The 14113-nt window shown below is 56.1% G+C and overlaps 1 protein-coding gene across 1 annotated transcript in view; it reads right to left on the bottom strand.

Annotated features, from left to right (window-relative positions):
• The window catches only part of RAB6B (RAB6B, member RAS oncogene family), a 62261-nt gene extending 48383 nt beyond the window's left edge, over positions 1-13878 (bottom strand). Inside the window, exon 1 of the mRNA XM_032408670.1 lies at positions 13578-13878. Within this exon, the coding sequence (XP_032264561.1) occupies positions 13578-13647 (70 nt within the window). The 5' untranslated portion in view covers positions 13648-13878. The remainder of the gene's footprint in view (positions 1-13577) is intronic.
• Positions 13879-14113: the final 235 nt, after the last annotated feature.

Below are 14113 nucleotides of genomic sequence, written 5' to 3'. Positions count from 1 at the left end.
AGAGATGCGGATCATTGTTTCTGAGGTAGAGAAGGTACTCTAGATCTCCAGAACCCTGGGCCTGGGAGTGGACACAGGACCACCCAGTAGGAGGGAGGAGCCCTGTGTCTCCAGCTCTTGTGAAATCAGGGACAACTGCTGATCAGGTACTGGGGTGACCAGAGGGCCAGGCAAGAGGGAGTGAGCTGAGTCAATACTTAGGTCTGCCCTCTGGACTTGGATGCCTGGGTACCAGGACATGGTAGCCAGGCTCACCCAGTTCCCATCCCACAAGCTCTGGTTCCCTAAGAAGCCCTCTCAAAAGCTGCACCAGAAGTGCCATGAGCCATCAAGGACTCTAGAGTTAATCTTGCCCAAGCCCCTCACTGAGCTGAGGAGATGTGAGGTCAGAGAAGAGGGGCCAATTGCCCAGAACCACACGGCACCAGGGTCATGGTTAGATAGTATCTCTCCTGGTTCACAGCTAGATCTCCATTTCAAAGGTTTCTCTGAGCCCATAAGGCTTATGAAGTATGCTCAGGACAAGGAAATCCTGCCTCCTGAAGTCCCAGGGGAAGTGCCAAGGAGCAGCAGAAAGTAAACTGCACTAAGGTGCAAAAGCCTGGTCCCAGAAGGCTTACAGATCAGAGTGGCTGCAAAATACCAAGTCAGGGCAAGAAGGCAGCTAGAGAAAGTTTGATCCAGTCCTGACATGTGACATGATCCAGCATGTGATGGGGAAACTGGAGGTCCAGGGCACAGGACGGTTTGTTCAAGGCCACATGAAGAAAGCAACGGCAGAGCAAGAACCAGGGCCCCACTCCGAGGGGCCTCCCTCACTCCTGCTTTGGGGGCCCCAGCCAGCTGTTTAACCTGGAGCAGGTCCTGGCCCCACCCTGGATGCTCCAAATCCTTGTCTGCAAAACAAGGGCATCTCTAAGGTGTCTCCTTCCTGGAAAATCTTCACCCCATCTGTATTAGTTATTGGTTGGGTAACACCACAACCTTAGTGGCTTAAAACAACACACACTGATTATCTCACAGTTTCTGTGGACAAGAGTCTGGGCATGGCTTATGTGGGTCCTCTGCTCAGGGTCTCACAAGGCTGCAATCATGGTATCAGCATGGTAGCAACACTTTTTTCTGGGGCTTGGAGTCCAAGCTCTTCCAAGTTCCTGTGATTCTTGACAAAATTCAGTTCCTTGTGGCTGGAGGGCGGAGGCCCCCATTTTGTTGGGGCTGCCAGCCAGAGGCTGCTCTTATCTCCTAGAGGCTCACCCACAGTTCCACACCACATGACCCCTCACAGGCCCTCTCACACATGGCAGCTTGCTTCTTCAAGGCCAGCAAGAGGGATCTTCTAGAGGAACACCCCTGGAGGGACATCCATCACCTCTGCCATCCCATACTAGGTAGAAGCAAGCCTCAGTTTCTATGTGCACTCGAGGGGAGGGGCTATGCAAGGGCATTGCTCACTCGGGGTCACCTGAGGTCACACATGACACACTATCTCACATTCACACGTTCCTAAGAGACACCACCTCTACTCTTCACTCAGCCTCTGCTTCCTCTCCCACAGTGGTGACTTGGCTGGTCGCCTGCAACAGAACCTCACGGGCCTCTCTGCCCTAAGAAGGAAGCTACCAGCTGGTGTAGACAGAGGCTCGGGACGGGGGAGGAAGGCTGGAAGCCTGTTGTATCTACTGCACCGTGCATTTGCACACTGCTCTGCACGGTTCTCGCACACCACATCCAGCCCTCCCAAGCCGAGGTGGAGGGACAAGTTGACACCATCCAGATCAGAACCCTGGCTTACAGTAGCCCTTCTGCTGCACGATGGAGGCAGGAGGGAGCTGGGTTCTGGCTCCACATGTGGGATTCTGCCCTCTTCTGATGTAGGTGGGAGAGAACCAAGGTGGGTGGTCAGCCGGGCACTTTTTCAGGCCTGCTTTTCAGACTCTGATCTGGGCAGCAGCCTGTGGCACTTTGGCTGGATGTGGGGGAGGAAGGGGGGACTTAATGAATTACGATCAGAGAACTTCTGGATCCTGGTGCTATAGGTGGGATCTGTTAATATTCTAAAAATTTGGCCAATTTGGGGAGGGGGACTTTTTTTCTCCCTAAAAAGAAACCCTTCTCAGAGGTGCTCTCTACGCAGAGAAGAGCAGAAATAAACACAGATCTCCTGGTCCCAAGACTTGACCCTGCTCACAGCTGCCCAGTCTGGGAACTGCAGGGTCCCAGTGGGGCAGAGCCAACCCACCTCAGAGAGGGAGGGACAAAGCTGAGCGTGCTCATCAAAGCCCAGCACTTGTCCTCCAGGACAAGGTGAGAACCCTTCTCTCCACCCATGCTCCGCCTCGCTGGAGGTCATCAGCCCTCCGCAGCAGCAGTCCCCGCTCCTCACCTCGTCCTCGACCTAAACACAGAGCAGGTCCCCTCACTCCTGTGCCTGGTACACATCGGGGCCTCTGTGGGAACCTGCAGCCTTTCATTCTGTTGGGACAGAACCTGGGATGGAGGGCACCACCACCTAGAGCTGCAAACCACCCTGGTTCTCCCAAGGCCTCAGTGCTGCTCCAGGAGCCCTGTGACTGGCACACCTAGGTCTGTCTGTTTCTGGGAGGAGGGCCTCCCTCCTCCACCTCTATGCTTCTATGGCTCTCCCTTCTCCATTCTTTCCTCCTAGCCCTCTCCCTTCATTGGATGGGGAAACAAACAAGAAACACTTGTTCGAAATGCTTCGCTTTACTCTCTTCAGTCTGCACAGTGTTTACTCCCTGCTCATCAACAGGGTCAGAACAGAACATTTTCTCCATGTCTCTCTGAATTAGCACACCATCCTCAGAGGAACCTGTCTCTCATGTGAAGGGCACAGTCAGCAACCCAGTCCTGAACCTGGGATGGGTCTCCTGGTCCTGCCTCTGCCCCAGGGCTTAGGGCAATGAGGAGGGAACAGAGGGGGTTCAAATGGTCACAGCTGCATTGAGCTGCCTGTGGCCAGCTTCTGGGCCCATTTATCTCCAGGCCAGCAACTCCAGGCAAAGGAGACACCTCTGCTGAGGACCAAGCAAGGAACAGGTCTCCTTACCCATCCTGACCTCATAGACAATAAATCTGGCACGGCTCCCAGGGGCCATGGGCAGTGACTGAAATGTGTTTGATTGCTGATAATTAGGATATTCTTCACTCCCCAGCCACGCTAACAAAGGCATAGCCAGGTGGTGCTTAGTAACTTCCATGGGCACTGCCTGGGTAGCAGACAGGAGGGACAGGGGGCAGAGGTCACCAGGGCTTTGCAGGGTGAGGTTTCAGTCCTTGAGAATAGACCATGAGCTGCCTCATGGGCAGGGGACTGCACCAATTGAGCCAAGCAGGCCACCCGCTCTGGGCTAGTCCCCTGCCTCTACTCTGGCTCCCTGACTCTTACCCTTTACTTTTTGTGCAGCCAGGCAGCTTGAGATTGGGTTTTTGTCTCCAAGTCAGGGAGTGGGGCTCTCCCTTATACAATGCTGCCCTCCCTCAAGTTCTCAGGGACCCCTAAGCTTGTTGGGGAGCTAGAATTCAGCAAAGAAGAGCAAGGGAATCCATGGGAGAAAGCAAAGACAGTGGGTCAAGCATCCATTGGAAGAGGAGCTCAGCAAGGGAGGGAGTGATAAGAGGCTGGCTAAAGGGCCAGGGGAGCTCACAAACCCAATGACCAGAGGGCAGAAGGAGCTCACATACCCAACAACCAGGGGGCTGGGGGTGCAGACATCTAATAACCAACTTCACTCCAAGTGGTACATCCTGTCCTGAGCAGGTGGCAGAGGGGAAGAGTCTGGAAGGGATGTCAGCAGCCCTGGAGCACCCCTTTGGCAGGACAGAAGCAATCAGGGGACCCAGGGCATTGTGGAGGCAGGAAGGACAGAGGAGCTCAAGGTGGCTGGTTTTGGTGCATCCAAGTACAGTGTAGCCTTGTAGAGAAGCACAAGAGCCCCTCCCTTACAACCCTTCATTATCCTGAATGATTCTCACCCTATAAAAAACCAGGAAAATTTATGTGTCTAGAGGCCTAAATCTGAGAGCTGGAAGGAAGCTCAGGCTCACAAAACCTCCTCTATATTCTATCCTCTGTTCCCTGCTTGGCCTGGTACAGGCTGCCTGCATCTCTTGCTTCCAATCAGGCCATACTTCACCTTTGTCTTCTACTCCATGCGCATGTCCCTCCTTGGTCAAAACCCCCCAGTTGTCCCCACTGCCTGCAGGGAAGATCCAAACCCTGTGTGTGGAAGCCCTTCTCTGGGGCCTGACCCTGCTCCCTTCCCCAGGCTCAATGCTTTTTCCAACCATGCTCACCACCTCGCCCCCCCACACCTATGCTAGAGTCCAGCCACCCTGAACTATGCCCAACTCCCCCAGAAGTTCCAAGCCCCTCCCAGCCCCCTAGCCGTGGCATAGTCAGGCCCTCTGCTCAAGATGCCTCCCTTGTGTGCCTCTGAATTCCTGCTCACTGTGCAAAACCTCCTCTGGGAAGCCTTCCCTGACACCACCCCCCCCCCCCCCAACCCCCTGCCCCCGGCAGACCACGCCCAGAACCTTGTTTGTGTGCTTAATAGTCATGTTACCACTGGCTGAGATTTATTACCTGCTTACCTCACCAACTACTGTCATAATCACAACATGGCAAAGCCTCTGCCCCTGTTGTCTACCCAGGCTGCTCTCCTTGTCCCTGGGCAAGTTACAGAGCCATGAAGATGAGGTGCCCTTCCTGTGAGCAGCTGTGGGGGCCCAGCGGAGCAAGCCTGGGTGAATCTGTCCCACTTCCTGCCGGGATGGGCAGTGGAAAAATGCCAACTAGGGAGTTTGAGGCCTGGGAGCTCTTCCCAGCTCAGCAGTAACCGGTCTGAGTCCTGCAATCTGTGCAGAAGCCTTCCCCTCTCAGAGAAGCACTTTCTTCATCTATAAAATGGGTACGCAGCTCCACGCATCAGATCACTTTTGCTCTGCAGCTCACTACACAAAAATGACCCAGCAGTGATTCTCAAAACCTCCACCCCTACTTCTTTCTCCCTCGTTCATCTACAAAAGGGGGGACTGCTGTCACTGTTCCATTAACAAAATTACCTATCACTTGAGCATTTACCATGCGCCATGATTTGATGTATTTGATCTTCATGCAACCCTCAAAAAGTTAAGGATTACCCTGCTGTCTGGTGAGGAAAATGAGCTCGGGGTAGTCCTATTACCTCCCAGCACCACCCAGAGAGTGAGGAGCAGGGCTGGGGCGGAAGTGCAGGGCTCAGGAGCACCGAGTAAGTGATGGGGCTGGAGCAGGAGCTGGGGCTAGTCTGGTGGGGATACTACGTACCCAACCTGGCACTAGCCCTTTCCCAGCCCTCCCTGCTTACCACCCACCCACCTGGCTGCCGAAAGAAGCGTCCTGGAGTAGAAGTACCTGGGAGCTGTCTCCTGTTCAGCTGTCCCCCATCAAAGGTCCTCGCTGTACAGTTAGGAATAAGCACATGCCAGCAGGAAGGGCAGGACAGCCCCATCCCCGTTGCCTGGCAACCTGAGTCAAACACACCATCAGAAGAGATGAGCCACAGCACCCCGGGGGCACACCAGGGAGGAAGGCCAAGAATGCCTCCCAGGAGAAGAGGTAGCAGGCTGGAGGGCACCCTGCACTGGGGCCTGGCCAGGGAAGTTCTGGGGGAGACAGTTAGCGGAGGCCCTGATTACATGCCGTCCTCTGCAGTGCCTCTGACCTCTCTAGCGCAGTGCTATCTCCAGGCTGGGGGTGTTATGGGCTTGGCATCATACCCCGACCTGGCGCTGAAGTACAGGACCAGAGTCAGCGCTCCACTGGCCTGAGTGGTCACCCAGTCCAGTAGCCTCCGAGGATATATCGAGAAAGCCAGAGAACGGCTGGGGCTTATCCAGCCACAGAGGCTGCTGGTGGCTGACCCCGAAGAGAATCAGGGTCTCCAGGGCCCTGATATCTCCAGGCCTGAAGGGAGGATGAGGCCAGGAGAAGGGTTACCCCAGAGCAGGTGGGAAGCAGCCGCTTCGTTTGCTCAGTTCTTCCCAGTGTAGGAATTCTCCGCTAGAACCAGGAGGGCATCTACCTCCATGGCAGGGCAGGGCTGACTTGGGAAGGCTTTAGTTGCCCCCACACTCTCTACAACCAACTCCCTTCAAACCACCCCAAATAAGCAGTTCATTCTGTGTAAGAATGGAGTGTCTGATATGCAGTCCAACTCCAGTAGACTCCCCCATGGAGACCCTGCTTGCTTCTTGGAGCAATCCCCCTGCCCTCCTCCCTGCTCAGGGCCCCGGTGCCCCTCACCAGCCTAGGGGAATCAAAGGCCTCTTCCCATCCACCCCCATGCTGTGATCCACTGGCTCATCCTCAGCAAACAGCTTGGCACATAATTCCCCAGGAGACATTTACAGCAGACTTCGAGTCTATAAGGCCTCAGTGTTCTTCTGTCCTCTCTTCCCCACAACAAGGTCTGAACCTGCCTTTGAGGCATGAGGTCCAACAGATCAGTATGTGTTTCTCATAGTGACCTGGGTTCAAATTCAGTGCTGCCACACTAGCAGTTGAGTCCGTGGCCATGACCAGCTCTCCCTGAGCCTCTATCTCCTGACCTGCAAAACAGGGAGAATTTCACATCTATCACAAGATGCTAGGGAGAAAGTACCCTGTGTGCAGTCTAGGGCATAGCGGGTATTCCTAAATGCCACCTGAGGTTACGTGGAGGAAGAACACAGAAACCTGGGAGGGTCAGCTCCATTTCCCAGGAAAGGCAGACTTGTTCTGGACCCCTCCCCGTCCATCATCCTCTCCAAGCCCTTAGAATGAAGAATCCTTCCTAGGTGTAGGACACTCCCCAGCTGAGGACCCTCCACCAGCTCCCCACTTCCCTCAGAACAAAGTCCCAGCTCATGGCCAGCCTCTGAGACTTGCCCTCACTTCACCTCCAGCCACAGGGGAAACTGGGTGAGCCGGTTAACCCAATACTGGAAGCCCCTTTCTCTGGGGAAATCCCACCAAGGCATCATGGCCCTTCACCAACTGTCCATCCAGGCCCTGGAAGAAAGCTGTGGTCTCTAGCATAGAATGCACACAACTCAAGTCTTCCTCTCTCCCTGGCTCATGATCCACAGCACCTGCCAGGGCATCAGGCTGCCAGTCTTCCAGAGCATTTCCTGGAAGTAACCTTGGCTTTTAAGTCTCTCTTCTGCCCTTAGGAGCAGGGTATCATCTGTTTTCTCCTGGACCCTGGCCTGTCCCTTGGGTACATCCCCAACTGGGAACAGGTGGTACCTGGCCCAGGACACATGGTTGAGTCACCTGGGCTCCCACTGGTCTTGTTACCAAGAGACCAGGATAAATATGCTTTTTTACTAAAAATAAGTCATTTCATTAAATGACAAATTATTCATAACAGTGAACATTTACTTTTTAAAAAGATTCCACTTAGTTTAGGGCAATCGTTATGGAAGTAAAAAGCCCTAAGATACAGTAAGGAACTTCTCCTAGGAGTCCAGAGGTGTTATGAATCTTTATCCTCTCCTTCCCTGTCCCATGAAGCAGAGACTCTGCCTGGGGCCCCATTTCCAGGTGCCTGTCATTTTTGCTCTAGCCGAAGCTGCCCATCTCAGGGCATGCCTGGTGCTTCTCCCTGGCAACCTCCCTCATCTTCTCTACTCTGTGCTGATAAATGGAAAAGGAGGACAGACAGACAGTTGAGAAAATGCCCAGCACAGTTTTTCTAGCAGTCCACCCTGGATGTCTATGGATTTTGCTGTTCACCTTAATCTTTTCTCACCTTAATCAATGGTTCTGCCCAACAATTTCTCTAAGTGATTTACACTGAGACCAAACAGCCCTGCACATTCAGTGGTTCATTCATTCAGCAACAGTGGAAGACACAGAGGGCGGAGGACAGAGAGACGCTGCAGCCTGGACGGACACAGACAGTACCACTCCCAGGTCTGCCTCGGGCAAGTCTGCAAGGTCAGGATAACACCTATAAGGGTAAATATTCGTGGGCTGACTTTAGGGATTTTATAAGTAACAAAAAGATGATGAGGTTATTCTGTTGTATTTTAATGGGATTCGTTTTAATTTGGGGGCTGCAAATGGTAAGGATAATCAGATCATGCACAGGATGGTACTATTACATCTGCAGAACCAGAACATATGCCAACAGTCTCATTTTTCTCTCCTGGTTAGTTCTCTCGTCCCTGACCCTCAGCATTGAGGGCGCCATGCTTGTCTTATGCCCAGTACAGGTTAATTCTCATCTTGGGGTCTCATCTGACGTTCTCTCATCTCATGCACACCTCTTTAAAGAAACAAAGCCAACATTCTGGGTCCATACCCAACATCCAAGGTTCCCCCCATCATTCCAGCCACTGAGGAAGGGAGGAAAAAAAATTGGGAGGAGAGAAAACAAGACCAAAAAGCTGAGGCATAGAACAACTTGGTGATTTACCCAAGATCTCCAAGTGAGCTCTGGCAACATCTGGTTTGGGCGCGTCCCTTCCTTCCCATCTTTGGTGGCCTTGCTGCTTTCTCCTATTTCTTTAGGGAAGGTGGTGGGGGTGGGGGTGCCCTGAGAAGTTCAGCTTTTGTGAGATGAACTGTGCATTGGGCACGACCAAGGCTAAATGCTCCAACCCTCAGTGAAAGATTCTTAAGTGTTGCTAAGATCTCCAGGCTTGAGAAAGCAGCATGTGTCAGGATGAAGAATCCTGTTTCAAAGCTGCCTTGACTCCCCTCACTTTTAATCTACCAACGGACTATCAGTACCTATCACACAGCGAGGATAATCTCATCATTTTTAAATGCAGACATTTAATGAGCACAAATCCCCTGCAGATGGGAAGAGGGGAAAGGAGCTAAGACCTGGTCCTCTTGGGTGCTTAAATTCACCTTTAAGGGGCTTAAAATTCAGTTAGAGATTTGTATCTGAAAAAGCTAATAAACATTTAAAAATCCAGAGTGACTGAGGCAACAGAGAGGTCATGGGGCAGCATGTGATAGTGTTTTAAAAATGCTCAGAAAGAAACCAAAGCTACGTCACGGTGAGTGCCCCAGTGGGCTGGGTACAGCAGAGCGAGCGGGTCTGGGAGGTGGCAGGGCAGACTTCTGGGATGGGGCTCAGGTACAAAGGGCTCCCTGTGTGGGTATGGGTGGTGTGTGGTGGGACGGCAGCGGTCAGGCTGGGCCAGGCCTTGGGTGGGGCAGGGGGAGCCCTCTGGGCAGTGGCGGGGGTCGGGGGGAAGACCACTCCTTAACCTGGAGGAATGAGGTGACAGTGGGGGAAAGCCCCTTCTCAGCACTAACAAGCCAGACACCCTCGTCCTCCTGCTCACCACCCCACCCCTTTTTTCTCCAGAGCAGGGAGAAAAACAGACAAAGCCCCCTGGAGAGGGTGGGCCCCTTGCAAGACCTACTCCCTGCACTCCGCTCACCGAAGGAGTCACCAGCCGGCTGCCTATAGGAGCATCTCCTCCTCTGAAGCCTTAGAAGTCATCTCTGACACCTGCCCACAAAGGTGGGTGGGACGCCCTGCTCTGCGCTTTCACAGCAGCTGTTCTTCTCGTCGTAGCGCGCATAGACCTTTGCTGTAATTATAGCCACAAATATCTGAACTCCCAGTGGGCCATAAGTCCTATGAGGCAGGGATACACTCAAAGACCTGACTAAATGAATAAATGGATGATGGAAGGGGGATGAGTGAACAAATGACTAAATGGCCAAAGGCAGCTGTGTGCAGAGTCACTGTGTTGCACAACCCTGGGGACACCATTCACATCGTGCTCACTGTGACGGCCCCTCCAGCAGCACAACTGTCAGGGACAGGACAGGGAGGACGCACGTCAGAGGGAGACACTGTCCTGTCGCCTCAGCCTGGGAAAGCAGACCGAACTTGTGGTGGTCCCTCAATCTCCCTGCTTTGGCTGGAGGAGTCCTGGGGAAGGGAGATCAGAAGGGGCCAGAACACCCAACAGGCCTGTCCACATCCCCAGTCCCCACGACACTCCCGGATGCATCGAGGGAAGCCTAACCCCCCCACAGAACACCGTCAGAACTTCGGAGGAAGACGTGTGTCCCCCAGGCCTCCACTCCTTCCTCAGACACCAGCTGGTGTCTGTGTTCTCTGGATGTCATCAAGTGTCGCCATTGGGACCAGTGTGCCTCCCCACCCCACTGCCATCAGCACGAGAGCATGGCCAGCAAGCCCAGTGACAGCCATCTGAACACCAGCAGGACTGCACAGCCCTCCTACTGCAGAGTCCCCTCATCCTGGGTCCCTCTCCACAGTCCCACCCCCTGCCAGGCTGACACTGCCAGCCAGGCTGTGTTCCGTGGTCTAGGGGACAGCAGTCATTCTGCTGCCAGGAGGGGGGCCTTCTCACGGACTAGGGGTGTTCTCTCTAGAGTGGCTCCTTAAGGCCTTCCACTCAAACCAGGTCCTGCTATCTTTGAAGGCTTGATGCCCTCCTGGGATTATCTGTTTCAGGGTGTCCTTCTTATCACTGGGCTCCAGGTCAGGTACTCCTTTTTGGAATCCAGCTGTCTTCACGCACTGGCCTAGGGCGATGCCAGCACTATACCAGGCACAGGAAACAAGAGAAGGCCACATCCCTGCAGCCCCTGCCCCGGGCTTCTACCCAGGGGAGTCCGCTCATACAGGCAGACCCATGTGGCTCTAGAAGACTCTGTCGAGCTCAGCTGGCCCAAGTGTCCCAGGTGCAGAAGGTGAGGGACCTCTGAGGTCACATAGGGAGGGAGAGCCAGGGTAACGGGGGGGCCAGACCTCAGGGGCTCCCTGCACTGCAGAGGCTGCAGTGACACAAAGGACCAACACACACAAAACTTGTGTGCAGGGGGGGGCGCCTGGGTGGCTTATCGGTTAAGCGTCTGCCTCCGGCTCAGTCATGATCCCAGGGTCCTGGGATCGAGCCCCGCATTGGGCTCCCTGCTCAGCGAGGAGCCTGCTTCTCCCTCTCCCTCTGCCTGCCTCTCTGCCTACTTGAGTTCTCTCTCTCTCTCTCATAAATAAATAAAATCTTAAAAAAAAAAAACAAAAACTTGTGTGCAGGCAAGGCAGAAGCAGTGTCTACGAAGGCAGTTCCCCTATCCCCCCAGGCTCAGGGATGCATGTGTCCCAACCTAACTTGGGGGGCCCCAAAAGCCATGTAGAATACAAGGTACACGACCCACTACACACTCAAGTGGAAGGAGGCTTCTCAGGGCCCTAGGGCTCCAAGCCAGAAGGGACCAGAGTGGCCAACAGCCAATCCCACTGATGGCAGAGCCTTTGTCTCTAGTGACTTGTGTTCCGAGGGCCCACAAACCCTGCCCCCAACCCAAACAGCCCAGCATTCCCACCAGGTCACCAATGGAGCCACAAGTCTGGCCAGAGAGTGGCAATCTTCACCTCAACTCAGGAAGGCTCCCCAGTTCTTCATTGCCCTGATTCAAGGTCATCTTAATTCCCAATGACATGTTAATGACTGGGAACAGGAGATGTGGGTTCCAGCCCCAGAAGTGCTAGCAACTCACAGTGGGACTCTCCCAAATCCTCCCCATCCCTGGGGCTCAGACTTCTAATCTACTCATGCAAGGTGGGGGCTCCATCTCTGAGGCCTTAAGCTCTCATTTCAATGATTTAGGAACAAAGGGGGTTGGTGTGGCTCCTCAGGGGCCTCAGCCCATCAGAGATTCTGAGGGAGTCCAGAGTTTTCACTCCTACTCACAAGAGACATTCTCCTCATCAAAGCCCTGGTGCTTTACTGAAGCATGTTCAGACTTGGAATAAACAAATGTTCCTTGAGAACCTACCAGGGCCAAGGCCCTTTGAGAGGCACTGGGGAAACATGAAGGAGTAAGAGAACCTCGAGCAACCATTTCACAGAGACAGAAACTGAGGCTCAGAGAGGCCTGGAAATCTGCTCAAGGAAACACAGGTAGGAATTCAACTCCCAGGCTTCCTGATCAGACTTCTGGCCCAGGGCTCCAGGCCAGGTAATATTAGCACTGGGATGTGAAGACTCCTGAAATCCTTCAGGCATGGGAAATAGTGAGTTCTGAAGCTGGACTCTGTTAAGATCAGAAACTCAAGAGTCCAGGACACAGGGCTGGCTGGCTGAGTTGATCTTGTTCTGAAATACCCAGCCTGGCCCCAGGATCCATCCCCATGTTAGGGCCTGACCTTCTGACATCCTTCTCTGAACCATCCATCCCAGGTAATGAGTAGCAACACAGGAGACTGCCATGTGACCTTCACAACCCACCTGTACCCACACCAGGGTAGCACTATTCCCTGAGCCCATCAGGTCCTCCTAAGGTTGCCTGTGTCTTGGTCCCTAGTACAGACAGGTACCAAACCAGGTGAACTGAACTGGTCTGCAGAGCTAGAGCTGGGGATCCTGTCCCCAGTGGCCACCTTCCTCCTGAGGTGAGCGGGGCAAGGCCCAGCCAGTCCCTCTGCAGCCCCAGGTGAGGGGCCTCTGGAGAGATGCTCTGAGAACCACTCCTTCCTACAGGTGTCAGAGGGGTCCACGCTCTTCAATCTGGTCCTTCCACCTTGGGGCCAACCCGGGTTTCAGAGATGCTTTCCCCGGGGAGGCTGCTGGGCGGCAAGGAAGCCGTTTGTCTCCCCCTCCCCCCGCCCCTGGCCGGCTGCCACGGTGACCTCCCCTCCCCCAAGACGGGCTGTGAGCTGGGAGGTGGGGGTGGGAAGACTCCTCTGCCGTCAACGCTCTAAGGAGGGGTGCTGGGAAGCCAGGCAGGGCGTGTCGCCTGGTCCTTTCTCTGCCCAGCTCCAGGCTTCGCCGCCTCTTGGTGCGAGGCACCCCTGTACCATCCCCCAAATCTGCCTCGCACCGGGGAACCCTCGCTGTCCTCGCCCAGACCCTGAGCCCTAGAGACGCTCACACACGCTGGCACAGGGCAGCGTCTAGAACCTTCCGTGCCCAGTCGGACGTAGGCCAGGGGAGGTAGGCGCCCTGTTCCCCTACAGCCTGCGCCCGCTCTTTCCACAGGAGACAGGTGTCGGCCTTCCCTCGCGGCCCTCTGCTCCAGGGCCTGGACGTGCCCGTCATTAAACACGGGTCCGGGTAGGGTCCGCAGGGAGCCCTGGGCCAGACGCCGGCCCCGCCTCGTTCTCCGAAGAGGGGCGCCTGTCCTCCCCCGGCCCCCGCCCGCGCCCGGCCACCTGCGCGGTCGCCCGCAGCCGGTGCCGCATTGCGAGCGAGCCCGCGAGCCCGGCGCCTTCACGCCCCGGCCGGCGCGGCTGAGCGAGCCGCCGCCCTCCGGCCTCCCGCCGCGCGGCGTCCGCCCCGCAGCTCTAGCCCCGCACCCCACCTCCCACCCTCACCCCCACCTCCGGCCCAGCGCCCCCTCCATCCCTCCCCGGGGTCCCTCCCCGGCCCGGCCCCACCCGAGCCGGCCCCGACCCCCACATCCCCATCCCTCCCCTCCACCCGGGCTTGGAGGGGCCTTTCCGAGCCGGGGCCGGGGCCCCAACTGGGTGGATGATGTGGCGGCGGGGGTCGACTCGGCGCCAAGCCAAGAGAATAAGCGGGGTACTTACCGCTCTGCTCCCCCAGGAACACCAACTTGAATTTTCTCAGTGGGTTCCCAAAATCTCCCCCTGCGGACATGGTGCTGGCAGCCGGGCCGTGCAGGAGGAGGAGGAGAAGCGAAGGAGCAGGGAGGGAGGAGGAGGGCGAGGGGAGGCGGCCGGCGGTGCGGGAGCCGGAGGGGGAAGGGCTGGCTGCGCGCGTCCCTGACTCCCCAGCTGCGTCCCGGCCCCGGCCTGCGGCTGCGTGTCCGGCGGCTGCGGCGGCGGCGGCGGAGGCGGAGGAGTAGAAGGCTGGGGCTGGGCTGCTGCGGGCGGCGCTCGCTGCGGTGCGAGGGGCGCGCTCTGGACGCCCGAGGCGCGGCGCGGACAGCGAGGCGCGGGCGGAGCGGGGCGCAGGGACTGCGCGCGGGGCGGAGGAGCGCTCTCCCGAGCCGCGCGCCGCGGCCCCCTCCCGTCTCCCTCCTCGGCCGGCGCCTGCGCTCTGCGCGCTCCCCAGCCTCTGATGTCATGCGGGGCTCGCGCCGCTGCGGGGCTGGGGGCGTCCG

This window comes from Phoca vitulina, unplaced genomic scaffold (genome assembly GCF_004348235.1).
Source record: "Phoca vitulina isolate PV1807 unplaced genomic scaffold, GSC_HSeal_1.0 scaffold10, whole genome shotgun sequence".
Lineage (NCBI taxonomy): Eukaryota > Metazoa > Chordata > Mammalia > Carnivora > Phocidae > Phoca > Phoca vitulina.
This window is presented reverse-complemented; position numbering and strand designations above follow the sequence as displayed.